The 26,614-nt window shown below is 54.8% G+C and overlaps 1 protein-coding gene and 1 pseudogene across 1 annotated transcript; both read right to left on the bottom strand.

Moving 5' to 3' along the window:
• Positions 1-466: 466 nt before the first annotated feature.
• On the bottom strand, positions 467-10,805 carry LOC132332510 (PHD finger protein 7-like; annotated as a pseudogene).
• Positions 10,806-11,963: 1,158 nt separating this feature from the next.
• LOC132332511 (PHD finger protein 7-like) lies at positions 11,964-22,078 on the bottom strand. The gene is made up of 11 exons (XM_059856929.1): positions 22,055-22,078; positions 21,425-21,590; positions 14,176-14,286; positions 13,763-13,854; positions 13,576-13,677; positions 13,181-13,305; positions 12,944-13,106; positions 12,747-12,857; positions 12,421-12,530; positions 12,156-12,274; positions 11,964-11,995 (listed from the first exon to the last, which is right to left on the bottom strand). Exons 1-11 carry the CDS (start codon positions 22,076-22,078, stop codon positions 11,964-11,966), a joined length of 1,155 nt encoding a protein of 384 aa, XP_059712912.1.
• Between the last annotated feature and the right edge of the window lie 4,536 nt (positions 22,079-26,614).

Consider the following 26,614-nt stretch of genomic DNA (forward strand, 5'->3'; position numbering starts at 1 on the left):
ACCTTGCTGGTGGGAGCAGCTGGGTCTGGGGGATGCCAAGGATGGAGCCTCCCTTTGCCTGGGCCTCTCAGTCCTTGGCTCTGTCCTACTGTTCCTGTCACGGCGACTCCTGGACCGGACAGGTGGACTCTGGGCCCAATCTTGCTGGTGGGAGCAGCTGGGTCTGGGAGACGTCCCTGACCATGTCTGCCTTCGCCTGGGCCTCTCAGCCCTTGGCTCTGTCCCTCTACTCCTGTCACAGAGACTCCTGGACCGGACAGGTGAGCTCTGGGCCCAGCCTTGCTGGCGGCATCTCCGTGATGGTGTCTCCCTTTGCCTGGGCCTCTCAGCCCTTGGCCCTGTCACGCTGTTCCTGTCACGGCAACTCCTGGACCGGACACTTCGGCTCTGGGCCCAACCTTGCTGACGAGAGCGGCTTCGCCTGCGGCCGGGCCGAGCACGTCTGGAATGGACCCTGTCCTCAGGGTCATGGGAGCTGCTGTATGTTGACCTTGATCTGCATGGGCTGCTTCTCTCCAGCGAGGAAGATGGCAGTGACTGCTGCCATGCTGCCTGTTGGGGCCTGCTGTGGCTCCTGGTCTCTGGAGATGGAGACGGGGAAGCAGGCTCCAATGGCACCGTGTTGCTGGGGCTGATGGCCTCTAAATCTGGGGAGCCATGAGAAGGCCCCAGTCCTGACTGTCTGGTCAAGCTGGGGCCATTGAGCTCTGGCTCATCCCTGGAGGCTGTAAGGGCAAGCAGGAATGTCAAAGACCCCCCAGGCCTGGGCCAGGCCAGGCCAGAGCAGTGCCCCCAGCCCTCCAGCAGTGGATGCGCTCTGCCAAGCCCAGCCTGGGCACTGTCCCCAGCCCAGGGACACCGGGGGCTTTGACTCATACCTGTTCCGAGCCCAGCACAGCTGTCACACTCCCATCTGCGTGTGCTGTTTCTCAGGCCAGAGCAGCGTCTGTGGGTGCCCTCGGCAGCACAGGAGGAGCAAAGGAGCAATTCCCAGGGCCTGGGGAAGCAAAGAGGCTCATGGCACAGATGACAAAGTGTCCCCACGCCTGGTTCTCTGGTCAACCTCTTCAAGTCCTTTACTCTTTGGGCCCATGCCAAGATATAGTTTCCCTGCAGAGCCCTGGGAGCAGCTTCCCAACTTACCCTGCTTCCTCTGCCTCCTCCCTGCCGCCAGGGTAAAGGCATTCCACAGCATTGCACTGGCTGTGCCTCTCTCCTAGATCAGCAAACGCGTTGTTGTCCTCCCATGTTGGCTGCCTGATGGAGAAATGGAAAGCTGATGAATTTCTGCTGCCCTCCCCTCATGGAGGTCCAGGGCGTCCCTGCTCTTCTTCCAATGCTTTTCCAAGTTGGGCATAAAGCTGAAGCCCAGACTCACAGGACAGGGCAGGGCCTGGGATGCTGGGGCAGGGCCTGGCACAGCCACAGCACTTGCTCCCTCCTGGCTGGTGGGCCAGGCAGAAGGACACCAACCTGAAGGGGACTCGGATCCCCAAGACGATCATTTCGACAAGGAATTCTTCACTCTCCCTGCACAGGGGGCAGTGGAGGCATAAAAAACCAGCGCGCAAGGCCAGTCCCTGCAGGGCAAACACAAGCAGGGTGAGCGAGGCCCTGCTGCTGCTGCTGCTGAGCACCTGCTGTGGCCCGGGGCTGAGGGGAGCCCTCCAACCTGGATGCAGTCCCTGTGGAACCAGGCCCTTCTGCACGTTGGGCACACCAGGGTTGTGAAGGTCTTCCTGTCCTCCACAGGCTCCATGCAGATGGGGCAATCGGTGCCTGGCTCAGGAGTCGCCTGCACGTCCTGCTCTAGACGGTGCTCAGGGCAGAAGGACCTAGAGGCAATGGATGGGCTAAGTGAGAAATGCGGGATCATTCCCCAGGGTGGCCTCAAGGAGAGACGAGGTACCTGAACGGAGTAATGTATTGATTCATACAGCCGCCCTCCTTGGCACAGGGCAGGTGGAACCATCTCCCGCAGTCCTCCTTGCAGCACATGATGGTTGCTCCTCTCTGGCTGCAGACGCAGCAGAGCTGCAAAGAGCCAAGCAGCCCCATCAGCAGCAGCAGCAGCCTCGGGGCCTCCCCTGGCAGCCCCACGGCTCCGGGCAGGGCGCAGGATGTGGCCGCTGCCGGGTCGCAGCCCACAGAGCCGCCTGGTGGAGGAGGGAGGCTCCTGTGCCAGAGCTGCTGGGAGCCAGACTTTGTCCCGGCTCTTGGGCCGGCCTTTCTTTCCTGCTGTCTGGGCTAAGCTCTGGCAAAGCTCGCCTGGCACAAATCTCCGTGCTCTTGTCCGCCTCTCACCTTCTGTGCCGCCCGCTGGACTGCAATTAGGATGTCTCGAGGCAGAAAGCCCATCAGTCCAACGCGGATGTTCTCTTGGTGAAACAGTAGAGTGGCGAAAAACTGCAGCCAAGGGGAGGAGCAGATGAGGAGAGGGTGGCTGCAACTGCCCGTTGCAATGGTGGAGGGAGTGCCTGGAGCCACTCACCATGCAGAACACGTGGGCACAGATCCCACTCTTCTGCAGTTTGTCACCGCACATGTCCGGGTCAGCCTCCACGCGGCGACACAGCATGCAGGCTGCAGGGGACAGAGCCAATGGCCCCAGGCATGAGCAGCTCTGCGGGGCTCTTAGCCTGCAGCAGCATCGGCCCCAAGGCTGCTCTGTCCCTGCCCGGCTGACGGGCAGGGCTGGAGGCCTTGCAGAGCAGGGGCCATTGCGGGCACGGCTGTCCCAGGAGCTGCCCCCTGGCCCAGCTGGGCCCTGCTTGGGGAGGAAGGAGGCTCCCAGCCCCAGCATGGCTGAGCAGCTCCTGCCTCCCCCTGCCTCTGCTCTGAGCCCCACACTGCCTGCCACAAGAGCCCCTGGGCCAGGCTGTCACAGGGCCGCTTTGCCCTCACCTGGCTCCCTGGCCTCAGGGCCCTCCTGCTTGCTGTCACCCATGTCGGCTGTCAGCGGTGATTTTCTCTCCACGAGTGACGTGGTCGCTTCAAAATGTTTGTCCTCTCTCTCTGTGGGAGAAAGAAGAGTGCGGGGAGTTTGCAGAACAGGCCCAGAGCCACGAAGGCTCAACTCCCTGCTCAGCCCTGTGTGAGCCCTGCTCCTGTCCGCCTTCTCCTCCCGTCGTCGCGTTGAGGAACACCACAGTGTTCTCTGGCTGTTCCTCCGCTGAATCTGGGAAGGGAGAGGCAGGTGAGCCTGCAGCAAGGCCCAGAGCCCCGAGGTGTGGGGCCCCTCTGGTCCCTGGGCAGCCACATCCCTGCCCTACCTTCTCCTCCCGTTGTCAGGTAGCACTGACACCTGGCCTGAGCCCAGCGCTTCCTTTTGTGGCCTTGGTCGCACAGGTCACAATGGCCGCTCTGACATCAGCACTGTGTGCCCAAAATTGGGGCAGCCAAGGCCTCAGGTCCCTGGCAACCACTTGTGGCGGCCCCCTTGGGCACCGAGGTTCTGAGGTGGGTCCGAGCGTTTGGTCAGGGTGGAACCAGGGCCGGGACTCCTGCAGCATGTGCAGGGTCAAATGCCAGGCCCTGGGGCAGCCATTGAGGGTGGTACTGTAGGCAGGAAGGTGCTGTTCAGGCACTGCCACTCCAGGGCTCCTGCCCCAGCTAAGGGAAATCTCTGCTCCTGCCCCTGGCAGTCGGCTGCCCAGAGAGCCGCTGCGGAGTCTCCTGCACTGCAGAGATTCAAAACCTGCTCTAGGTGAACTGACGTTTTCCTCAAGACCTGTCTGGAGAAAACTAAGATGAACCTGATTTGATGCTGCTGCTGATCACCGTTGGGTACAGGAGATAAACCTGGAGACCACCACCACTGCCTCCAGACCCCAATTATCCTGTCATCCTGTGAACTAACAGCTTTGACATTGCATCTAAATGGAAAAAGTAGTATTAACCTCCTTAGAAGCGTCATCTTTTATACTGACTCAGTGGAAACACAGTAAATTCAGTGAGAATTTTCTGTGTACATTTGACAGGAGAGCTTGCAACAGTCCTCGACTCAAGTCAAATGCAAGAGGATACTTTTCCTACATTATAGGAACTTTGCCAGTTTTTCCTGCTAGCAAATACATTCGGAAAAAAATCAGGAAGAGAAGCACAAACAATTCTTGTCGATTTTTCTCATTCATGTCTTTGCAAACATGCTCCTGGAAATCCAGATCATTGACTTCTGGAACAATCAGTGGGAACTCTGGGAACCAGGGCAAGAGCTGATAAGCAGGGACACCCTGCACCTGCCTGATGCTGGGGCAGCAGGAGTTCATCCATTTTCCTGTCTCCATGGGAGAGCCATCTTGGGTGGGAAAGGATCCCTTCATCGGTCTAGGAGGGAGGCACAGCCAGTGCAATGCCAGGGAATGCCTTCACCCAGTAGGCAGGGAGGAGGCAGAGGGGTGAGTTGGGAAGCTGCAGCCGGGGCTGTGCAGGGCACCCGGCAAGGGCTCGAAGCAGAAGGAGCCGGAAGAGCTTGGCCGGACAATCCTGAGCTCTGGACACTTTGTCCTCAGCACCTGGAACCCGTTTGCTTCTCCAGGCCCTGGGCACTGCTCCGGTGCTGCTCATGCAAGTTACATACAGACACCGAGCTACTGCTCTGTCTCAACCCTCTTCAGCACTGGACAGCACAACACAGTAACATGTTCTCTTCAGTACATGGTCTAATTACAAATAGTCCTGCCAAGCCTCACATACAAAGCACACACACAAAAACCCCACACCCTGGTACAAACCTTGCCCCAACACAAAGTGCAAGTTGCTGTTCAGAAACACAGGGTAACACTTTTGGCCAATGCTTTTTCCTGTTAGATCTTTCAAAGGATTGCAAAGGTGACGTTGTTTGGCAACTTCTTCAAGGAACAAACTGGAAACGCTTCTGATTTTTTAAAGATTTATTCGTTTGCTTTCACTTTTCCTTTCGGCATCCTTACGCTTCTCCTGGCATTCCAGAAAATCATGAAAATCCATCGTAATACCAGGGGAAGTTTCTGAATTCACTGTTTGTCTTTCTTGACATACAATTAAGAACTGGTCCAGTAGTACACAGAGAAGCAGTGGTTTCCCTAAGTGGACATCACAAGATGATGTTATACACTCTATTATGCTAAAAAACATTTGTTGCCTGGTAACTACAAAGCCTCAAGCTCTTCTAGAGGCTATCTCCTGTGCCACACTGTACTCCTAAAACCTTTGCTGCCTGGAAATTATAGGGGTTCAAGCTCTTCTAGAAGCTTTCCCCAGTGCAACTTCATTTGGGTCCTCTCTGCTCAACTATCAAGGCTGTCCAGGTCTCACTGAAGGGCAGCAGAGCCTTGTGGTGCCTCAGCCCCTGCTCCCGCTTCTGTCCCATCAGCAAATGTGCTGAGGGAGCTCCGTCCCTTCTGCCAGGGCACAGGGGAATAAGGCAAACAAGGCTGGCCCCAGCACGGCCCCCTGAGCTCACAGCTATCTGAGTTTGGAGCTCCCCTGTCCACTTCTCTACCCCACTGTCCCTGAGCTGCCTCAGGAGGAGCCTCAGGATTTATGGGAGGCAGGGACAAAGACTTGCTGAAGTCCTGGCTGACAACAACCACTGCTCTCCCCTCACAAACCCAGCCAGTCACTGCAGCAGAGGTGGCTATGAGATTGGTCAAACATTGTTTCCCTTCCTGTTACTCCACAGGCTTAGAGATGGCATCCTAGAGGAGCTGTTCTGTCACTTTTCTGGCGATGGAGCTGAGGCTGATGGGCCTGCAGTTTCCTGGCTCCTTCTTGGTGCCCTTTTGGAAGACTGCAGTGATGTTGGCTTTCCTCCACTGCTCACACCTCTCTGGGAGTATCTCCTTCCCTGACCTGCTGGCAGATCGCCCTGAGCCAGAGGCAGGAGCAGAGATTTCCCTTGGCCCCAAAAGGGAGCACTGGGTTCAGGCCAGTCACTGCCAACGGGAGGAGAAGGTAGGGCAGGGACGTGGCTGCCCAGGGACCAGAGGGGCCCCACACCTCAGGGCTCTGGGCCTTGCTGCAGGCTCACCTGCCTCTCCCTTCCCAGATTCAGCGGAGGAACAGCCAGAGGACACTGTGGTGTTCCTTGACGAGATGACAGGAGGAGAAGGCAGACAGGAGCAGGGCTCACACAGGGCTGAGCAGGGAGTTGAGCCCTCATGGCTCTGGGCCTGTTCTGCAAACTGCCCGCACTCTTCTTTCTCCCACAGAGAGAGAGGGCAAACACCTCAAAGAGACCACAGGAGCTCCTGACAGGGCCTCACTGCAGACAGCTGCCATGTCTGACAGCAAGCAGGAGGGCCCTGGTGCCAGGGAGCCAGGTGAGGGCAAAGCAGCCATGTGACAGCCTGGCCCAGGGGCTCTTGTGGCAGGCAGTGTGGGGCTCAAAGCAGAGGCAGGGGGAGGCAGGAGCTGCTCAGCCATGCCGGGGCTGGGAGCCTCCTTCCTCCCCAAGCAGGGCCCAGCTGGGCCAGGGGGCAGCTCCTGGGACAGCCGTGCCCGCAATGGCCCCTGCTCTGCAAGGCCTCCAGCCCTGCCCGTCAGCCGGGCAGGGACAGAGCAGCCTTGGGGCCGATGCTGCTGCAGGCTAAGAGCCCCGCAGAGCTGCTCATGCCTGGGGCCATTGGCTCTGTCCCCTGCAGCCTGCATGCCGTGTCACCGTGCAGAGGCTGACCCCTGTGCTTGCCCAGGCCCTGGCAACAGCTCCTGTGCTGCTCCTGCACTGCCCAGGGCACCCACGGCGCTGCTCGGGCCTCACACCGACCAGAACCTGCTGGGGCTGTGACAGCTCTGCTGCTCTGGCCACGGCTCTCGAGCAAAGCACCCACCTGTCCCTGGGCTGGGGGCAGTGCCCAGGTCGGGCTTGGCAGAGGGCTTCTGGAGGGCTGGGGACACTGCTCTGGCCTGGCCTAGCCTAGGCCTGGGGGACCCTTGACATTCCTGCTTGCCCTTGGAGCCACCAGGGATGGGCTGGAGCTCAAGGGCCCCGGCCTGGCCGCACAGTCAGGACTGGAGCCTTCCCTGGCTCCCCAGGACACGAGACCCTCAGCCCCAGCTCCAAAACACGGCCTAACAGGGTTTGCAGATATTTATCCCTGTTAGATCTTCGAAAGGATTTTGAAAGTAACGTTGGTTGGCAACTTCTTCAAGGAACAAACGTGACTCGCTTCTGATCAGTAAAAGGTTTATTGGTTTGCTTCCACTTTCTATTTGGTATCCTTATGCTTCCTTTGGCGTTCCAGAAAATAAAGAAAATCTAAGAAATTCTTCAGAGAAGTTTCTGAATCCACTATTAGGCGAAGTCTCTAAATTCACAGTATCCCTAAACTACGTAAAGTCGAGTAGCTGATCCTGTAACATACAAAGACGTCCTGGTTTACCTGACTGGACAACACAACATGATGTTATGCACGCTGGTACAATAAAAAACTTCTCTTCCCTGGTTGTTACAAATTTAAAGCTCTTCTTGAGGTTCTGAATTAGTTTTGCATGCATTCCCTCCCCATGCTCAGCTTTCACCTAGAGTTACCAGGGAATAGATGTTTCATACTCACCTCAAGCAATAATCTACGTCTCTCTTCCCAACCCTCTTTTTCTTCACTGAGCTCTACTAATCTACAAAATAACTTTGGTCCCTCTGCACAAAAGAAACAACCAATTAATAGGCTTAAACACTTCTGATGGTGCTGCTGCTTCTAACAATCATGAAAAACACAGCAATAAAGTCAGAAATCATTTCTTCACATCCTTCCTGTTCTCCTGCCCCCCAGCACACCTTGGCTCCAGCAGAAATGTTCCCTACTGCAGCCAGGTGTACTTAGAGCAATGAAAGGCAACAGCAGTTTTCCTCAAGATGCTGCAATCTAAATTGCAGTGAAACTGCAGCTGTTTCATTAAAAGCTCAGCACCAGCACCCCACATCTTCCCCCAGAACTGAGGCCTGCTGAGGAATGAGCTCTCCATTTCAACACACCCTGTAAATCAGACAGGCTGGATGATTGCAGGCCGGTAACTGTATGAGCACAGCAGTGCACTTCATCAGGGTTATCTAATCAGTCCCAAGAAAGGCACATCCTTTAAGCCTGTCTTAAGACTCTATTCTACAAAACATAACTAGCAATTGTTTTGGGGGCCTGTGCAGTTTTTGGGGACTGTCTGCGTTACCTTGGTTGTTGTTTTCTTTGTTTCTAAATACAAAATTCACTGGATTCAGAAGAGAAAGGTCCAAATTCATTAGGACAAAGAACCCCAGGGACATACGTGGCTGACAAGAACACTAAACATTTCTAACGGCAACACCAGAAAGAGAGGAAAAAGTTAAAGATGATATACATACCTGAAAGGATCCAAAATGTCTAGGTAACCTGTCAAGTGACTAATTTTTTGGTAAACTCTACAAGTCCCGATTCCTAATAGGCAATTATCTGAAAGAAAAAAAAGCCAGAAATCAGCTTGACCTTTATTTTAGCAGGAATTTCTCACAGGATTCTACCACAACTTGGACCACACGTAAGGGTGGCAAATTTTGACTAGAAAACTTTCATAACTAGGCAGCACTTTTTCCTCCTCACTGAATTCCAGGAAGAGTTTAAAAGGAAAAAAATACAAAAGGGGTGAAGAAATTCTCTCATACCTCTTAGGCATTCATCATCTTTGGAGAAGAAAAAAACTCTAGCACTTTCTGTGTGTGGTAAAGAAAGAAACCTAGACAAGTAGAAAGGGATTTGAGCATCTTAAATTTGAGCATCTCAAATTCCATGAACATGACTTAAACCTCAAGTGCTTCAGAGAAATTGTATACATTGAAGAGCTTTATTCCCTGGTAATTAAATAGAGCTTTTTGTTTTACAAAACCCACTTCTAAAGAGAAAACTGACTGCGTCTTTGTCTTTTGGGCAAACTCAGTTTGGAGTTGGTCAAACCAAAATGACCCAGTTAATTTCTTGTGCTCTACTTCTCTTTTTTTCACATGCAACTTCACATCAGATGGGCTGCTGGGAGTTTTCACTCTGTGCAGCAGGAATGGTTTTCCAAGATGACTTTCACTGCTCAGAGGTGTGCAATGTCACTTTCCCACTTCCCGAGTGCTGCTAGTAATATTCCCACAGCCCCCAACTACTACAGCCAAGTAGACAACAAAGAGAAATGGAACTTGCATTTCTTGGTCCTTTTCAGTTTCTGACATCTCTGGCTCATCATCACCCTCAGAACTGCTGTCTTGGAAACGTGGATCCTCTTGCCGTGTGTCTTTTACCGGCTTTGTGGTTCCAAGTACGTAAGGCTCTGCGATAACAGCACCGATAGAGAAAAAAGCCAAAGCCACATTATTCCTCTACTGGTCAGGACAAATTCCTCCTTTCAAGTGAAATACTTACAGTGGAAAGGAAGGACAGAATCTGCCCCTGCCAGATTTTCTAAGCTACATCTCTGCTCATGTGTATTTTCCACTTTGTTCTAGGGATCCCTTATATCTTCTTGAGCATTTATCATCACATTCAGAAGACGCTGAATACCTTCTGAGTTCAGCAGAAGTGTGGGGGGCTTGTTGCTTTGTGCTGTTGCATTGGGTTTTTTAATATTTTGGATAACTTCATGCAGTTTCTTTTGTCTCCTACATGACTGGGGCTCAATTTAATGTTGTTTCATCTTCATTTCCTGCGGCCTCATTTTATCTAAGGTTAGGACACCCCAATGATCATGTGTCATTCCGTTTCCTTTTGCTAAAGGTCCAAGAATAGAATTCAGTAACAAACAGAATGTTCATGCATCTTGGGGTCAGCTCCCCGACTTTGCTCCTCCCTCTACATTAATGCACATTTCCTTTAAATCTTGATGGGTTCCATGAAACTTGACATGACTTGTGTGTCACCTTTTTCCCTGTTTGAGGAATTCAGGGCATGAACACAGGCTTTTTCACCACTCAACAAAAACCCCAATGCCTTCTCAAAGCATGCCTTTCAGAATTCCTGAACTGTGAGCATGAGTTACCTCTCATTAATCTACCATAGCCATGGCAAGCAGAAATGAAGATCAAAATGCTTCTGCCTAATTACTGACTTCTGCTGCTGAAAATCGCCTGGGTCCTGACTTTCTTTACACCATAATGCTCTAGAGTGCCCGCCAGAAGTTCTTCCTGAGCAATGGCACTGTTAGAAGGGTTCTGCTGTTACCTTCTTTGATGGCCAAGTCCTCTGTGCCTCCAAAGAAGGAAACCTTGAAAGCACTCAGCTCCTGAGCTGCGTCGTTCTCAGGCATAGGTCCCAGATGGTCATCTGGGGCAGAGTCCTGTGCATCCTCTTTGTCCCGGGGTATTTCCTCAGTCTTTTCTGGTTTGTTCTTTGAAGATCCAATCAGGTCGTTCAAATCAGCATCAATATTGTAAAAGTTTTCTTCAGACACTTGAGGCAGTGTCTCACTCTCTTCTTTCTTCCTTTTTTGGATTTACTGCAATGAGATTGTTCAAGGATAGCAACCCAGCACACGTCCTTTTCAGACACAGCTCCCCTAAGAGCCACCTTGCTCTGAATGTCTCCCTAAGCATATCCAAACCCATTAAGGTGTGGGTCACTTTTAAGGGCATGCAGTGGGGAAACTTCTGAGGTTGGAGTCTAAAGGCAGCAACAAGAGTCCTTTTCAATTAGCCACATCCTCTAGTGACTTTTCACAGAAATACATGCTTACACAGAAATCAAGGTATTTAGCACAGACTTCTTTCCTGCCAGTAGAAAGAAACATCAAGAGCTAATATGGTTCTCTCACAGACCTGCAGATCTCAAGGTCCCTCTACTGACCGTTCTCACCTTCACTTCCGGCAGGGAACACATGGACTAGAAAGAAAAGATGGCGCTACGTGCTGCTGTTGGAGGTCCCAGTTGAGGTCCGACGTCGCTGGCGGGAGCGGCTGCTCCTGCGCGATGTCCCTGACCGTGTCCCCCTACGCCTGGGCCTCTCAGCACTCGCTGCTGTCCTCCTGCTCCTGTCCTGGCGACTCCTGGGCGGCACAGGTGGATTGGAGGCCCGGCGCTGCAGGCGGGAGCAGCTGGGTCTGGGGGACGTCCCTGACGATGTCTCCCTTCGCCTGGGCCTCTCAGTCCTTGGCTCTGTCCCACTGTTCCTGTCACGGCGACTCCTGGACCGGACAGGTGGATTCTGGGCCCAATCTTGCTGGTGGGAGCAGCTGGGTCTGGGGGACGTCCCTGACCATGTCTGCCTTCGCCTGGGCCTCTCAGCCCTTGGCTCTGTCCCACTGTTCCTGTCATGGCGACTCCTGGACCGGACAGGTGGGCTTGGGGCCCGACCTTGCTGGTGGGAGCAGCTGGGTCTGGGGGATGCCAAGGATGGTGCCTCCCTTTGCCTGGGCCTCTCAGTCCTTGGCTCTGTCCCACTGTTCCTGTCACGGCGACTCCTGGACCGGACAGGTGGACTCTGGGCCCAATCTTGCTGGTGGGAGCAGCTGCGTCTGGGGGACGTCCCTGACCATGTCTGCCTTCGCCTGGGCCTCTCAGCCCTTGGCACTGTCCCTCTACTCCTGTCACAGAGACTCCTGGACTGGGCAGGTGGGCTCTGGGCCCAGCCTTGCTGGCGGCATCTCCGTGATGGTGTCTCCCTTTGCCTGGGCCTCTCAGCCCTTGGCCCTGTCACGCTGTTCCTGTCACGGCAACTCCTGGACCGGACACTTCGGCTCTGGGCCCAACCTTGCTGACGAGAGCGGCTTCGCCTGCGGCCGGGCCGAGCACGTCTGGAATGGACCCTGTCCTCAGGGTCAGGGGAGCTGCTGTATGTTGACCTTGATCTGCATGGGCTGCTTCTCTCCAACGAGGAAGATGGCAGTGACTGCTGCCATGCTGCCTGTTGGGGCCTGCTGTGGCTCCTGGTCTCTGGAGATGGAGACGGGGAAGCAGGCTCCAATGGCACCGTGCTGCTGGGGCTGATGGCTTCCAATTCTGGGGAGCCATGAGAAGGCCCCAGTCCTGACTGTCTGGTCAAGCTGGGGCCATTGAGCTCTGGCTCATCCCTGGAGGCTGTAAGGGCAAGCAGGAATGTCAAAGACCCCCCAGGCCTGGGCCAGGCCAGGCCAGAGCAGTGCCCCCAGCCCTCCAGCAGTGGATGCGCTCTGCCAAGCCCAGCCTGGGCACTGTCCCCAGCCCAGGGACACCGGGGGCTTTGACTCATACCTGTTCCGAGCCCAGCACAGCTGTCACACTCCCATCTGCGTGTGCTGTTTCTCAGGCCAGAGCAGCGTCTGTGGGTGCCCTCGGCAGCACAGGAGGAGCAAAGGAGCAATTCCCAGGGCCTGGGGAAGCAAAGAGGCTCATAGCACAGATGACAAAGTGTCCTCATGCCTGGTTCTCTGGTCAACCTCTTCAAGTCCTTTACTCTTTGGGCCCATGCCAAGATATAGTTTCCCTGCAGAGCCCTGGGAGCAGCATCCCAACTTACCCTGCTTCCTCTGCCTCCTCCCTGCCGCCAGGGTAAAGGCATTCCACAGCATTGCACTGGCTGTGCCTCTCTCCTAGATCAGCAAACGCGTTGTTGTCCTCCCATGTTGGCTGCCTGATGGAGAAATGGAAAGCTGATGAATTTCTGCTGCCCTCCCCTCATGGAGGTCCAGGGCGTCCCTGCTCTTCTTCCAATGCTTTTCCAAGTTGGGCATGAAGCTGAAGCCCAGACTCACAGGACAGGGCAGGGCCTGGGATGCTGGGGCAGGGCCTGGCACAGCCACAGCACGTGCTCCCTCCTGGCTGGTGGGCCAGGCAGAAGGACACCAACCTGAAGGGGACTCGGATCCCCAAGACGATCATTTCGACAAGGAATTCTTCACTCTCCCTGCACAGGGGGCAGTGGAGGCATAAAAAACCAGCGCGCAAGGCCAGTCCCTGCAGGGCAAACACAAGCAGGGTGAGCGAGGCCCTGCTGCTGCTGAGCACCTGCTGTGGCCCGGGGCTGAGAGGAGCCCTCCAACCTGGATGCAGTCCCTGTGGAACCAGGCCCTTCTGCACGTTGGGCACACCAGGGTTGTGAAGGTCTTCCTGTCCTCCACAGGCTCCATGCAGATGGGGCAATCGGTGCCTGGCTCAGGAGTCGCCTGCACGTCCTGCTCTAGACGGTGCTCAGGGCAGAAGGACCTAGAGGCAATGGATGGGCTAAGTGAGAAATGCGGGATCATTCCCCAGGGTAGCCACAAGTAGAGATCAGGTACCTGAACGGAGTAATGTATTGATTCATACAGCCGCCCTCCTTGGCACAGGGCAGGTGGAACCATCTCCCGCAGTCCTCCTTGCAGCACATGATGGTTGCTCCTCTCTGGCCGCAGACGCAGCAGAGCTGCAAAGAGCCAAGCAGCCCCATCAGCAGCAGCAGCAGCCTCGGGGCCTCCCCTGGCAGCCCCACGGCTCCGGGCAGGGCGCAGGATGTGGCCGCTGCCGGGTCGCAGCCCACAGAGCCGCCTGGTGGAGGAGGGAGGCTCCTGTGCCAGAGCTGCTGGGAGCCAGACTTTGTCCCGGCTCTTGGGCCGGCCTTTCTTTCCTGCTGTCTGGGCTAAGCTCTGGCAAAGCTCGCCTGGCACAAATCTCCGTGCTCTTGTCCGCCTCTCACCTTCTGTGCCGCCCGCTGGACTGCAATTAGGATGTCTCGAGGCAGAAAGCCCATCAGTCCAACGCGGATGTTCTCTTGGTGAAACAGTAGAGTGGCGAAAAACTGCAGCCAAGGGGAGGAGCAGATGAGGAGAGGGTGGCTGCAACTGCCCGTTGCAAAGGTGGAGGGAGTGCCCGGAACCACTCACCATGCAGAACACGTGGGCACAGATCCCACTCTTCTGCAGTTTGTCACCGCACATGTCCGGGTCAGCCTCCACGCGGCGACACAGCATGCAGGCTGCAGGGGACAGAGCCAATGGCCCCAGGCATGAGCAGCTCTGCGGGGCTCTTAGCCTGCAGCAGCATCGGCCCCAAGGCTGCTCTGTCCCTGCCCGGCTGACGGGCAGGGCTGGAGGCCTTGCAGAGCAGGGGCCATTGCGGGCACGGCTGTCCCAGGAGCTGCCCCCTGGCCCAGCTGGGCCCTGCTTGGGGAGGAAGGAGGCTCCCAGCCCCAGCATGGCTGAGCAGCTCCTGCCTCCCCCTGCCTCTGCTCTGGGCCCCACACTGCCTGCCACAAGAGCCCCTGGGCCAGGCTGTCACAGGGCCGCTTTGCCCTCACCTGGCTCCCTGGCCTCAGGGCCCTCCTGCTTGCTGTCGCCCATGTCGGCTGTCAGCGGTGATTTTCTCTCCACGAGTGACGTGGTCGCTTCAAAATGTTTGTCCTCTCTCTCTGTGGGAGAAAGAAGAGTGCGGGGAGTTTGCAGAACAGGCCCAGAGCCACGAAGGCTCAACTCCCTGCTCAGCCCTGTGTGAGCCCTGCTCCTGTCCGCCTTCTCCTCCCGTCGTCGCGTTGAGGAACACCACAGTGTTCTCTGGCTGTTCCTCCGCTGAATCTGGGAAGGGAGAGGCAGGTGAGCCTGCAGCAAGGCCCAGAGCCCCGAGGTGTGGGGCCCCTCTGATCCCTGGGCAGCCACGTCCCTGCCCTACCTTCTCCTCCCGTTGTCAGGTAGCACTGACACCTGGCCTGAGCCCAGCGCTTCCTTTTGTGGCCTTGGTCGCACAGGTCACAATGGCCGCTCTGACATCAGCACTGTGTGCCCAAAATTGGGGCAGCCAAGGCCTCAGGTCCCTGGCAACCACTTGTGGCGGCCCCCTTGGGCACCGAGGTTCTGAGGTGGGTCCGAGCGTTTGGTCAGGGTGGAACCAGGGCCGGGACTCCTGCAGCATGTGCAGGGTCAAATGCCAGGCCCTGGGGCAGCCATTGAGGGTGGTACTGTAGGCAGGAAGGTGCTGTTCAGGCACTGCCACTCCAGGGCTCCTGCCCCAGCCAAGGGAAATCTCTGCTCCTGCCCCTGGCAGTCGGCTGCCCAGAGAGCCGCTGCGGAGTCTCCTGCACTGCAGAGATTCAAAACCTGCTCTAGGTGAACTGACGTTTTCCTCAAGACCTGTCTGGAGACAACTAAGATGAACCTGATTTGATGCTGCTGCTGATCACCGTTGGGTACAGGAGATAAACCTGGAGACCACCACCACTGCCTCCAGACCCCAATTATCCTGTCATCCTGTGAACTAACAGCTTTGACATTGCATCTAAATGGAAAAAGTAGTATTAACCTCCTTAGAAGCGTCATCTTTTATACTGACTCAGTGGAAACACAGTAAATTCAGTGAGAATTTTCTGTGTACATTTGACAGGAGAGCTTGCAACAGTCCTCGACTCAAGTCAAATGCAAGAGGATACTTTTCCTACATTATAGGAACTTTGCCAGTTTTTCCTGCTAGCAAATACATTCGGAAAAAAATCAGGAAGAGAAGCACAAACAATTCTTGTCGATTTTTCTCATTCATGTCTTTGCAAACATGCTCCTGGAAATCCAGATCATTGACTTCTGGAACAATCAGTGGGAACTCTGGGAACCAGGGCAAGAGCTGATAAGCAGGGACACCCTGCACCTGCCTGATGCTGGGGCAGCAGGAGTTCATCCATTTTCCTGTCTCCATGGGAGAGCCACCTTGGGTGGGAAAGGATCCCTTCATCGGTCTAGGAGGGAGGCACAGCCAGTGCAGTGCCAGGGAATGCCTTCACCCAGTAGGCAGGGAGGAGGCAGAGGGGTGAGTTGGGAAGCTGCAGCCGGGGCTGTGCAGGGCACCCGGCAAGGGCTCGAAGCAGAAGGAGCCGGAAGAGCTTGGCCGGACAATCCTGAGCTCTGGACACTTTGTCCTCAGCACCTGGAACCCGTTTGCTTCTCCAGGCCCTGGGCACTGCTCCGGTGCTGCTCATGCAAGTTACATACAGACACCGAGCTACTGCCCTGTCTCAACCCTCTTCAGCTCTGGACAGCACAACACAGTAACATGTTCTCTTCAGTACATGGTCTAATTACAAATAGTCCTGCCAAGCCTCACATACAAAGCACACACACAAAAACCCCACACCCTGGTACAAACCTTGCCCCAACACAAAGTGCAAGTTGCTGTTCAGAAACACAGGGTAACACTTTTGGCCAATGCTTTTTCCTGTTAGATCTTTCAAAGGATTGCAAAGGTGACGTTGTTTGGCAACTTCTTCAAGGAACAAACTGGAAACGCTTCTGATTTTTTAAAGATTTATTCGTTTGCTTTCACTTTTCCTTTCGGCATCCTTACGCTTCTCCTGGCATTCCAGAAAATCATGAAAATCCATCGTAATACCAGGGGAAGTTTCTGAATTCACTGTTTGTCTTTCTTGACATACAATTAAGAACTGGTCCAGTAATACACAGAGAAGCAGTGGTTTCCCTAACTGGACATCACAAGATGATGTTATACACTCTACTATGCTAAAAAACATTTGTTGCCTGGTAACTACAAAGCCTCAAGCTCTTCTAGAGGCTATCTCCTGTGCCACACTGTACTCCTAAAACCTTTGCTGCCTGGAAATTATAGAGGTTCAAGCTCTTCTAGAGGCTTTCCCCAGTGCAACTTCATTTGGGTCCTCTCTGCTCAACTATCAAGGCTGTCCAGGTCTCACTGAAGGGCAGCAGAGCCTTGTGGTGCCTCAGCCCCTGCTCCCGGTTCTGTCCCATCAGCAAATGTGCTGAGGGAGCTCCGTCCCTTCTGCCAGGGCACAGGGGAATAAGGCAAACAAGGCTGGCCCCAGCACGGCCCCCTGAGCTCACAGCTATCTGAGTTTGGAGCTCCCCTGTCCACTTCTCTACCCCACTGTCCCTGAGCTGCCTCAAGAGGAGCCTCAGGATTTATGGGAGGCAGGGACAAAGACTTGCTGAAGTCCTGGCTGACAACAACCACTGCTCTCCCCTCACAAACCCAGCCAGTCACTGCAGCAGAGGTGGCTATGAGATTGGTCAAACATTGTTTCCCTTCCTGTTACTCCACAGGCTTAGAGATGGCATCCTAGAGGAGCTGTTCTGTCACTTTTCTGGCGATGGAGCTGAGGCTGATGGGCCTGCAGTTTCCTGGCTCCTTCTTGGTGCCCTTTTGGAAGACTGCAGTGATGTTGGCTTTCCTCCACTGCTCACACCTCTCTGGGGGTATCTCCTTCCCTGACCTGCTGGCAGATCGCCCTGAGCCAGAGGCAGGAGCAGAGATTTCCCTTGGCCCCAAAAGGGAGCACTGGGTTCAGGCCAGTCACTGCCAACGGGAGGAGAAGGTAGGGCAGGGACGTGGCTGCCCAGGGACCAGAGGGGCCCCACACCTCAGGGCTCTGGGCCTTGCTGCAGGCTCACCTGCCTCTCCCTTCCCAGATTCAGCGGAGGAACAGCCAGAGGACACTGTGGTGTTCCTTGACGAGATGACAGGAGGAGAAGGCAGACAGAAGCAGGGCTCACACAGGGCTGAGCAGGGAGTTGAGCCCTCATGGCTCTGGGCCTGTTCTGCAAACTGCCCGCACTCTTCTTTCTCCCACAGAGAGAGAGGGCAAACACCTCAAAGAGACCACAGGAGCTCCTGACAGGGCCTCACTGCAGACAGCTGCCATGTCTGACAGCAAGCAGGAGGGCCCTGGTGCCAGGGAGCCAGGTGAGGGCAAAGCGGCCCTGTGACAGCCTGGCCCAGGGGCTCTTGTGGCAGGCAGTGTGGGGCCCAGAGCAGAGGCAGGGGGAGGCAGGAACTGCTCAGCCATGCTGGGGCTGGGAGCCTCCTTCCTCCCCAAGCAGGGCCCAGCTGGGCCAGGGGGCAGCTCCTGGGACAGCCGTGCCCGCAATGGCCCCTGCTCTGCAAGGCCTCCAGCCCTGCCCGTCAGCCGGGCAGGGACAGAGCAGCCTTGGGGCCGATGCTGCTGCAGGCTAAGAGCCCCGCAGAGCTGCTCATGCCTGGGGCCATTGGCTCTGTCCCCTGCAGCCTGCATGCCGTGTCACCGTGCAGAGGCTGACCCCTGTGCTTGCCCAGGCCCTGGCAACAGCTCCTGTGCTGCTCCTGCACTGCCCAGGGCACCCACGGCGCTGCTCGGGCCTCACACCGACCAGAACCTGCTGGGGCTGTGACAGCTCTGCTGCTCTGGCCATGGCTCTCGAGCAAAGCACCCACCTGTCCCTGGGCTGGGGGCAGTGCCCAGGTCGGGCTTGGCAGAGGGCTTCTGGAGGGCTGGGGACACAGTTCTGGCCTGGCCTAGCCTAGGCCTGGGGGACCCTTGACATTCCTGCTTGCCCTTGGAGCCACCAGGGATGGGCTGGAGCTCAAGGGCCCCGGCCTGGCCGCACAGTCAGGACTGGAGCCTTCCCTGGCTCCCCAGGACACGAGACCCTCAGCCCCAGCTCCAAAACACGGCCTAACAGGGTTTGCAGATATTTATCCCTGTTAGATCTTCGAAAGGATTTTGAAAGTAACGTTGGTGGGCAACTTCTTCAAGGAACAAACGTGACTCGCTTCTGATCAGTAAAAGGTTTATTGGTTTGCTTCCACTTTCTATTTGGTATCCTTATGCTTCCTTTGGCGTTCCAGAAAATAAAGAAAATCTAAGAAATTCTTCAGAGAAGTTTCTGAATCCACTATTAGGCGAAGTCTCTAAATTCACAGTATCCCTAAACTACATAAAGTCGAGTAGCTGATCCTGTAACATACAAAGACGTCCTGGTTTACCTGACTGGACAACACAACATGATGTTATGCACGCTGGTACAATAAAAAACTTCTCTTCCCTGGTTGTTACAAATTTAAAGCTCTTCTTGAGGTTCTGAATTAGTTTTGCATGCATTCCCTTCCCATGCCCAGCTTTCACCTAGAGTTACCCGGGAATAGATGTTTCATACTCACCTCAAGCAATAATCTACGTCTCTCTTCCCAACCCTCTTTTTCTTCACTGAGCTCTACTAATCTACAAAATAACTTTGGTCCCTCTGCACAAAAGAAACAACCAATTAATAGGCTTAAACACTTCTGATGGTGCTGCTGCTTCTAACAATCATGAAAAACACAGCAATAAAGTCAGAAATCATTTCTTCACATCCTTCCTGTTCTCCTGCCCCCCAGCACACCTTGGCTCCAGCAGAAATGTTCCCTACTGCAGCCAGGTGTACTAAGAGCAATGAAAGGCAACAGCAGTTTTCCTCAAGATGCTGCAATCTAAATTGCAGTGAAACTGCAGCTGTTTCATTAAAAGCTCAGCACCAGCACCCCACATCTTCCCCCAGAACTGAGGCCTGCTGAGGAATGAGCTCTCCATTTCAACACACCCTGTAAATCAGACAGGCTGGATGATTGCAGGCCGGTAACTGTATGAGCACAGCAGTGCACTTCATCAGGGTTATCTAATCAGTCCCAAGAAAGGCACATCCTTTAAGCCTGTCTTAAGACTCTATTCTACAAAACATAACCAGCAATTGTTTTGGGGGCCTGTGCAGTTTTTGGGGACTGTCTGTGTTACCCTTGGTTGTTGTTTTCTTTGTTTCTAAATACAAAATTCACTGGATTCAGAAGAGAAAGGTCCAGATTCATTAGGACAAAGAACCCCAGGGACATACGTGGCTGACAAGAACACTAAACATTTCTAACGGCAACACCAGAAAGAGAGGAAAAAGTTAAAGATGATATACATACCTGAAAGGATCCAAAATGTCTAGGTAACCTGTCAAGTGACTAATTTTTTGGTAAACTCTACAAGTCCCGATTCCTAATAGGCAATTATCTGAAAGAAAAAAAAGCCAGAAATCAGCTTGACCTTTATTTTAGCAGGAATTTCTCACAGGATTCTACCACAACTTGGACCACACGTAAGGGTGGCAAATTTTGACTAGAAAACTTTCATAACTAGGCAGCACTTTTTCCTCCTCACTGAATTCCAGGAAGAGTTTAAAAGGAAAAAAATACAAAAGGGGGTGAAGAAATTCTCTCATACCTCTTAGGCATTCATCATCTTTGGAGAAGAAAAAAACTCTAGCACTTTCTGTGCGTGGTAAAGAAAGAAACCTAGACAAGTACAAAGAGATTTGAGCATCTTAAATTTGAGCATCTCAAATTCCATGAACATGACTTAAACCTCAAGAGCTTCAGAGAAATTGTATACATTGAAGAGCTTTATTCCCTGGTAATCAAATAGAGCTTTTTGTTTTACAAAACCCACTTCTAAAGAGAAAACTGACTGCGTCTTTGTCTTTTGGGCAAACTCAGTTTGGAGTTGGTCAAACCAAAATGACCCAGTTAATTTCTTGTGCTCTACTTCTCTTTTTTTCATATGCAACTTTACATCAGATGGGCTGCTGGGAGTTTTCACTCTGTGCAGCAGGAATGGTTTTCCAAGATGACTTTCACTGCTCAGAGGTGTGCAATGTCACTTTCCCACTTCCCGAGTGCTGCTAGTAATATTCCCACAGCCCCCAACTACTACAGCCAAGTAGACAACAAAGAGAAATGGAACTTGCATTTCTTGGTCCTTTTCAGTTTCTGACATCTCTGGCTCATCATCACCCTCAGAACTGCTGTCTTGGAAACGTGGATCCTCTTGCCGTGTGTCTTTTACCGGCTTTGTGGTTCCAAGTACGTAAGGCTCTGCGATAACAGCACCGATAGAGAAAAAAGCCAAAGCCACATTATTCCTCTACTGGTCAGGACAAATTCCTCCTTTCAAGTGAAATACTTACAGTGGAAAGGAAGGACAGAATCTGCCCCTGCCAGATTTTCTAAGCTACATCTCTGCTCATGTGTATTTTCCACTTTGTTCTAGGGATCCCTTATATCTTCTTGAGCATTTATCATCACATTCAGAAGACGCTGAATACCTTCTGAGTTCAGCAGAAGTGTGGGGGGCTTGTTGCTTTGTGCTGTTGCATTGGGTTTTTTAATATTTTGGATAACTTCATGCAGTTTCTTTTGTCTCCTACATGACTGGGGCTCAATTTAATGTTGTTTCATCTTCATTTCCTGCGGCCTCATTTTATCTAAGGTTAGGACACCCCAATGATCATGTGTCATTCCGTTTCCTTTTGCTAAAGGTCCAAGAATAGAATTCAGTAACAAACAGAATGTTCATGCATCTTGGGGTCAGCTCCCCGACTTTGCTCCTCCCTCTACATTAATGCACATTTCCTTTAAATCTTGATGGGTTCCATGAAACTTGACATGACTTGTGTGTCACCTTTTTCCCTGTTTGAGGAATTCAGGGCATGAACACAGGCTTTTTCACCACTCAACAAAAACCCCAATGCCTTCTCAAAGCATGCCTTTCAGAATTCCTGAACTGTGAGCATGAGTTACCTCTCATTAATCTACCATAGCCATGGCAAGCAGAAATGAAGATCAAAATGCTTTTGCCTAATTACTGACTTCTGCTGCTGAAAATCGCCTGGGTCCTGACTTTCTTTACACCATAATGCTCTAGAGTGCCCGCCAGAAGTTCTTCCTGAGCAATGGCACTGTTAGAAGGGTTCTGCTGTTACCTTCTTTGATGGCCAAGTCCTCTGTGCCTCCAAAGAAGGAAACCTTGAAAGCACTCAGCTCCTGAGCTGCGTCGTTCTCAGGCAAAGGTCCCAGATGGTCATCTGGGGCAGAGTCCTGTGCATCCTCTTTGTCCCGGGGTATTTCCTCAGTCTTTTCTGGTTTGTTCTTTGACGATCCAATCAGGTCGTTCAAATCAGCATCAATATTGTAAAAGTTTTCTTCAGACACTTGAGGCAGTGTCTCACTCTCTTCTTTCTTCCTTTTTTGGATTTACTGCAATGAGATTGTTCAAGGATAGCAACCCAGCACACGTCCTTTTCAGACACAGCTCCCCTAAGAGCCACCTTGCTCTGAATGTCTCCCTAAGCATATCCAAACCCATTAAGGAGCGGTTCACTTTTAAGGGCATGCAGTGGGGAAACTTCTGAGGTTGGAGTCTAAAGGCAGCAACAAGAGTCCTTTTCAATTAGCCACATCCTCTAGTGACTTTTCACAGAAATACATGCTTACACAGAAACCAAGGTATTTAGCACAGACTTCTTTCCTGCCAGTAGAAAGAAACATCAAGAGCTAATATGGTTCTCTCACAGACCTGCAGATCTCAAGGTCCCTCTACTGACCGTTCTCACCTTCACTTCCGGCAGGGAACACATGGACTAGAAAGAAAAGATGGCGCTACGTGCTGCTGTTGGAGGTCCCAGTTGAGGTCCGACGTCGCTGGCGGGAGCGGCTGCTCCTGCGCGATGTCCCTGACCGTGTCCCCCTACGCCTGGGCCTCTCAGCACTCGCTGCTGTCCTCCTGCTCCTGTCCTGGCGACTCCTGGGCGGCACAGGTGGATTGGAGGCCCGGCGCTGCAGGCGGGAGCAGCTGGGTCTGGGGGACGTCCCTGATGATGTCTCCCTTCGCCTGGGCCTCTCAGTCCTTGGCTCTGTCCCACTGTTCCTGTCACGGCGACTCCTGGACCGGACAGGTGGACTCTGGGCCCAATCTTGCTGGTGGGAGCAGCTGGGTCTGGGGGACGTCCCTGACCATGTCTGCCTTCGCCTGGGCCTCTCAGCCCTTGGCTCTGTCCCACTGTTCCTGTCATGGCGACTCCTGGACCGGACAGGTGGGCTTGGGGCCCGACCTTGCTGGTGGGAGCAGCTGGGTCTGGGGGATGCCAAGGATGGTGCCTCCCTTTGCCTGGGCCTCTCAGTCCTTGGCTCTGTCCCACTGTTCCTGTCACGGCGACTCCTGGACCAGACAGGTGGGCTTGGGGCCCAACCTTGCAGGCTGGAGAGGCTGGGTCTGGGGGACGTCCCTGACCATGTCTGCCTTCGCCTGGGCCTCTCAGCCCTTGGCTCTGTCCCACTGTTCCTGTCATGGCGACTCCTGGACCGGACAGGTGGGCTTGGGGCCCAACCTTGCTGGTGGGAGCAGCTGGGTCTGGGGGATGCCAAGGATGGTGCCTCCCTTTGCCTGGGCCTCTCAGCCCTTGGCCCTGTCACGCTGTTCCTGTCACGGCAACTCCTGGACCGGACACTTCGGCTCTGGGCCCAACCTTGCTGGCGAGAGCGGCTTCGCCTGCGGCCGGGCCGAGCACGTCTGGAATGGACCCTGTCCTCAGGGTCAGGGGAGCTGCTGTATGTTGACCTTGATCTGCTGAGGCTGCTGGTGTCCAGGAAGGAAGATGGCAGTGACTGCTGCCATGCTGCCTGTTGGGGCCTGCTGTGGCTCCTGGTCTCTGGAGATGGAGACGGGGAAGCAGGCTCCCATGGCACCGTGTTGCTGTGGCTGACAGCCTCCAAATCTGGGGAGCCATGAGAAGGCCCCAGTCCTGACTGTCTGGTCAAGCTGGGGCCATTGAGCTCTGGCTCATCCCTGGAGGCTGTAAGGGCAAGCAGGAATGTCAAAGACCCCCCAGGCCTGGGCCAGGCCAGGCCAGAGCAGTGCCCCCAGCCCTCCAGCAGTGGATGCGCTCTGCCAAGCCCAGCCTGGGCACTGTCCCCAGCCCAGGGACACCGGGGGCTTTGACTCATACCTGTTCCGAGCCCAGCACAGCTGTCACACTCCCAACTGTATGTGTCGTTTCCCAGGCCAGAGCAGCGTCTGTGGGTGCCCTCGGCAGCACAGGAGGAGCAAAGGAGCAATTCCCAGGGCCTGGGGAAGCAAAGAGGCTCATGGCAATGAAGAGACTGTGTCCACAGCACAGCATTGTCTGGCCAAGCTCTTCTGGTTGTACACACTTTGAGCCCATGCCAGGACACAAGTTCCCTGCACAGCCCCAGATGCAGCATCCCAACTTACCCTGCTTCCTCTGCCTGCTCCCTGCCTCCAGGGTAAAGGCATTCCACAGCATTGCACTGGCTGTGCCTCTCTCCTAGATCAGCAAACGCGTTGTTGTCCTCCCATGTTGGCTGCCTGATGGAGAAATGGAAAGCTGATGAATTTCTGCTGCCCTCCCCTCATGGAGGTCCAGGGCGTCCCTGCTCTTCTTCCAACGCTTTTCCAAGTTGGGTATGAAGCTGAAGCCCAGACTCACAGGACAGGGCAGGGCCTGGGATGCTGGGGCAGGGCCTGGCACAGCCACAGCACGTGCTCCCTCCTGGCTGGTGGGCCAGGCAGAAGGACACCAACCTGAAGGGGATTCGGATCCCCAGGACGAACATTTCGATAGGGAATTCCCCACTGTCCCTGCACAGGGGGCACTGGAAAAATAAAGCACCAGCGCGCATGGCCAGTCCCTGCAGGACAAACACAAGCAGGGTGAGCAAGGCCCTGCTGCTGCTGAGCACCTGCTGTGGCCCGGGGCTGAGGGGAGCCCTCCAACCTGGATGCAGTCCCTGTGGAACCAGGCCCTTCTGCACGTTGGGCACACCAGGGTTGTGAAGGTCTTCCTGTCCTCCACAGGCTCCATGCAGATGGGGCAATCGGTGCCTGGCTCAGGAGTCGCCTGCACGTCCTGCTCTGGACGGTGCTCAGGGCAGAAGGACCTAGAGGCAATGGATGGGCTAAGTGAGAAATGCGGGATCATTCCCCAGGGTGGCCTCAAGGAGAGACGAGGTACCTGAACGGAGTAACATAGACATTGACACAGGCGCCCTCCTTGGCACAGGGCAGGTGGAACCATCTGTCACACTCTGGCACAGAGCACATGATGGTTGCTCCTCTCTGGCCGCAGACGCAGCAGAGCTGCAAAGAGCCAAGCAGCCCCATCAGCAGCAGCAGCAGCCTCAGGGCCTCCCCTGGCAGCCCCACGGCTCCGGGCAGGGCGCAGGATGTGGCCGCTGCCGGGTCGCAGCCCACAGAGTCGCCTGGTGGAGGAGGGAGGCTCCTGTGCCAGAGCTGCTGGGAGCCAGACTTTGTCCCGGCTCTTGGGCCGGCCTTTCTTTCCTGCTGTCTGGGCTAAGCACTGGCAAAGCTGGCCTGGCACAAATCTCCGTGCTCTTGTCCGCCTCTCACCTTCTGTGCCGCCCGCTGGACTGCAATTAGGATGTCTCGAGGCAGAAAGCCCATCAGTCCAACGCGGATGTTCTCTTGGTGAAACAGTAGAGTGGCGAAAAACTGCAGCCAAGGGGAGGAGCAGATGAGGAGAGGGTGGCAGCAACTGCCCGTTGCAATGGTGGAGGGAGTGCCCGGAGCCACTCACCATGCAGAACACGTGGGCACAGATCCCACTCTTCTGCAGTTTGTCACCGCACATGTCCGGGTCAGCCTCCACGCGGCGACACAGCATGCAGGCTGCAGGGGACAGAGCCAATGGCCCCAGGCATGAGCAGCTCTGCTGGGCTCTTAGCCTGCAGCAGCATCGGCCCCAAGGCTGCTCTGTCCCTGCCCGGCTGACGGGCAGGGCTGGAGGCCTTGCAGAGCAGGGGCCATTGCGGGCACGGCTGTCCCAGGAGCTGCCCCCTGGCCCAGCTGGGCCCTGCTTGGGGAGGAAGGAGGCTCCCAGCCCCGGCATGGCTGAGCAGTTCCTGCCTCCCCCTGCCTCTGCTCTGGGCCCCACACTGCCTGCCACAAGAGCCCCTGGGCCAGGCTGTTACAGGGCCGCTTTGCCCTCACCTGGCTCCCTGGCACCAGGGCCCTCCTGCTTGCTGTCGCCCATGTCGGCTGTCAGCGGTGATTTTCTCTCCACGAGTGACGTGGTCGCTTCAAAATGTTTGTCCTCTCTCTCTGTGGGAGAAAGAAGAGTGCGGGCAGTTTGCAGAACAGGCCCAGAGCCACGAAGGCTCAACTCCCTGCTCAGCCCTGTGTGAGCCCTGCTCCTGTCCGCCTTCTCCTCCCGTCGTCGCGTTGAGGAACACCACAGTGTTCTCTGGCTGTTCCTCCGCTGAGTCTGGGAAGGGAGAGGCAGGTGAGCCTGCAGCAAGGCCCAGAGCCCCGAGGTGTGGGGCCCCTCTGGTCCCTGGGCAGCCACGTCCCTGCCCTACCTTCTCCTCCCGTTGTCAGGTAGCACTGACACCTGGCCTGAGCCCAGCGCTTCCTTTTGTGGCCTTGGTCGCACAGGTCACAATGGCCGCTCTGACATCAGCACTGTGTGCCCAAAATTGGGGCAGCCAAGGCCTCAGGTCCCTGGCAACCACTTGTGGCGGACCCCTTGGGCACTGAGGTTCTGAGGTGGTTCCGAGCGTTTGGTCAGGGTGGAACCAGGGCCGGGACTCCTGCAGCATGTGCAGGGTCAAATGCCAGGCCCTGGGGCAGCCATTGAGGGTGGTACTGTAGGCAGGAAGGTGCTGTTCAGGCACTGCCACTCCAGGGCTCCTGCCCCAGCCAAGGGAAATCTCTGCTCCTGCCCCTGGCAGTCGGCTGCCCAGAGAGCCGCTGCGGAGTCTCCTGCACTGCAGAGATTCAAAACATGCTCTAGGTGAACTGACGTTTTCCTCAAGACCTGTCTGGAGAAAACTAAGATGAACCTGATTTGATGCTGCTGCTGATCACCGTTGGGTACAGGAGATAAACCTGGAGACCACCACCACTGCCTCCAGACCCCAATTATCCTGTCATCCTGTGAACTAACAGCTTTGACATTGCATCTAAATGGAAAAAGTAGTATTAACCTCCTTAGAAGCGTCATCTTTTATACTGACTCAGTGGAAACACAGTAAATTCAGTGAGAATTTTCTGTGTACATTTGACAGGAGAGCTTGCAACAGTCCTCGACTCAAGTCAAATGCAAGAGGATACTTTTCCTACATTATAGGAACTTTGC

The sequence above is a fragment of the Haemorhous mexicanus genome, chromosome 11 (assembly GCF_027477595.1).
Source record: "Haemorhous mexicanus isolate bHaeMex1 chromosome 11, bHaeMex1.pri, whole genome shotgun sequence".
Taxonomy (NCBI): domain Eukaryota; kingdom Metazoa; phylum Chordata; class Aves; order Passeriformes; family Fringillidae; genus Haemorhous; species Haemorhous mexicanus.

Coding starts and splice junctions, on each gene's coding strand:
- LOC132332511 (XM_059856929.1), bottom strand. CDS start 22,078: ATGTGTTCCCTGCCGGAAGTGAAG. Junction 13,855..14,175: donor CCCTGAGGCCAGGGAGCCAG/GTGAGGGCAAAG, acceptor TGTCCCCTGCAG/CCTGCATGCTGTGTCGCCGC. Junction 13,107..13,180: donor CAATACATTACTCCGTTCAG/GTACCTGATCTC, acceptor CATTGCCTCTAG/GTCCTTCTGCCCTGAGCACC.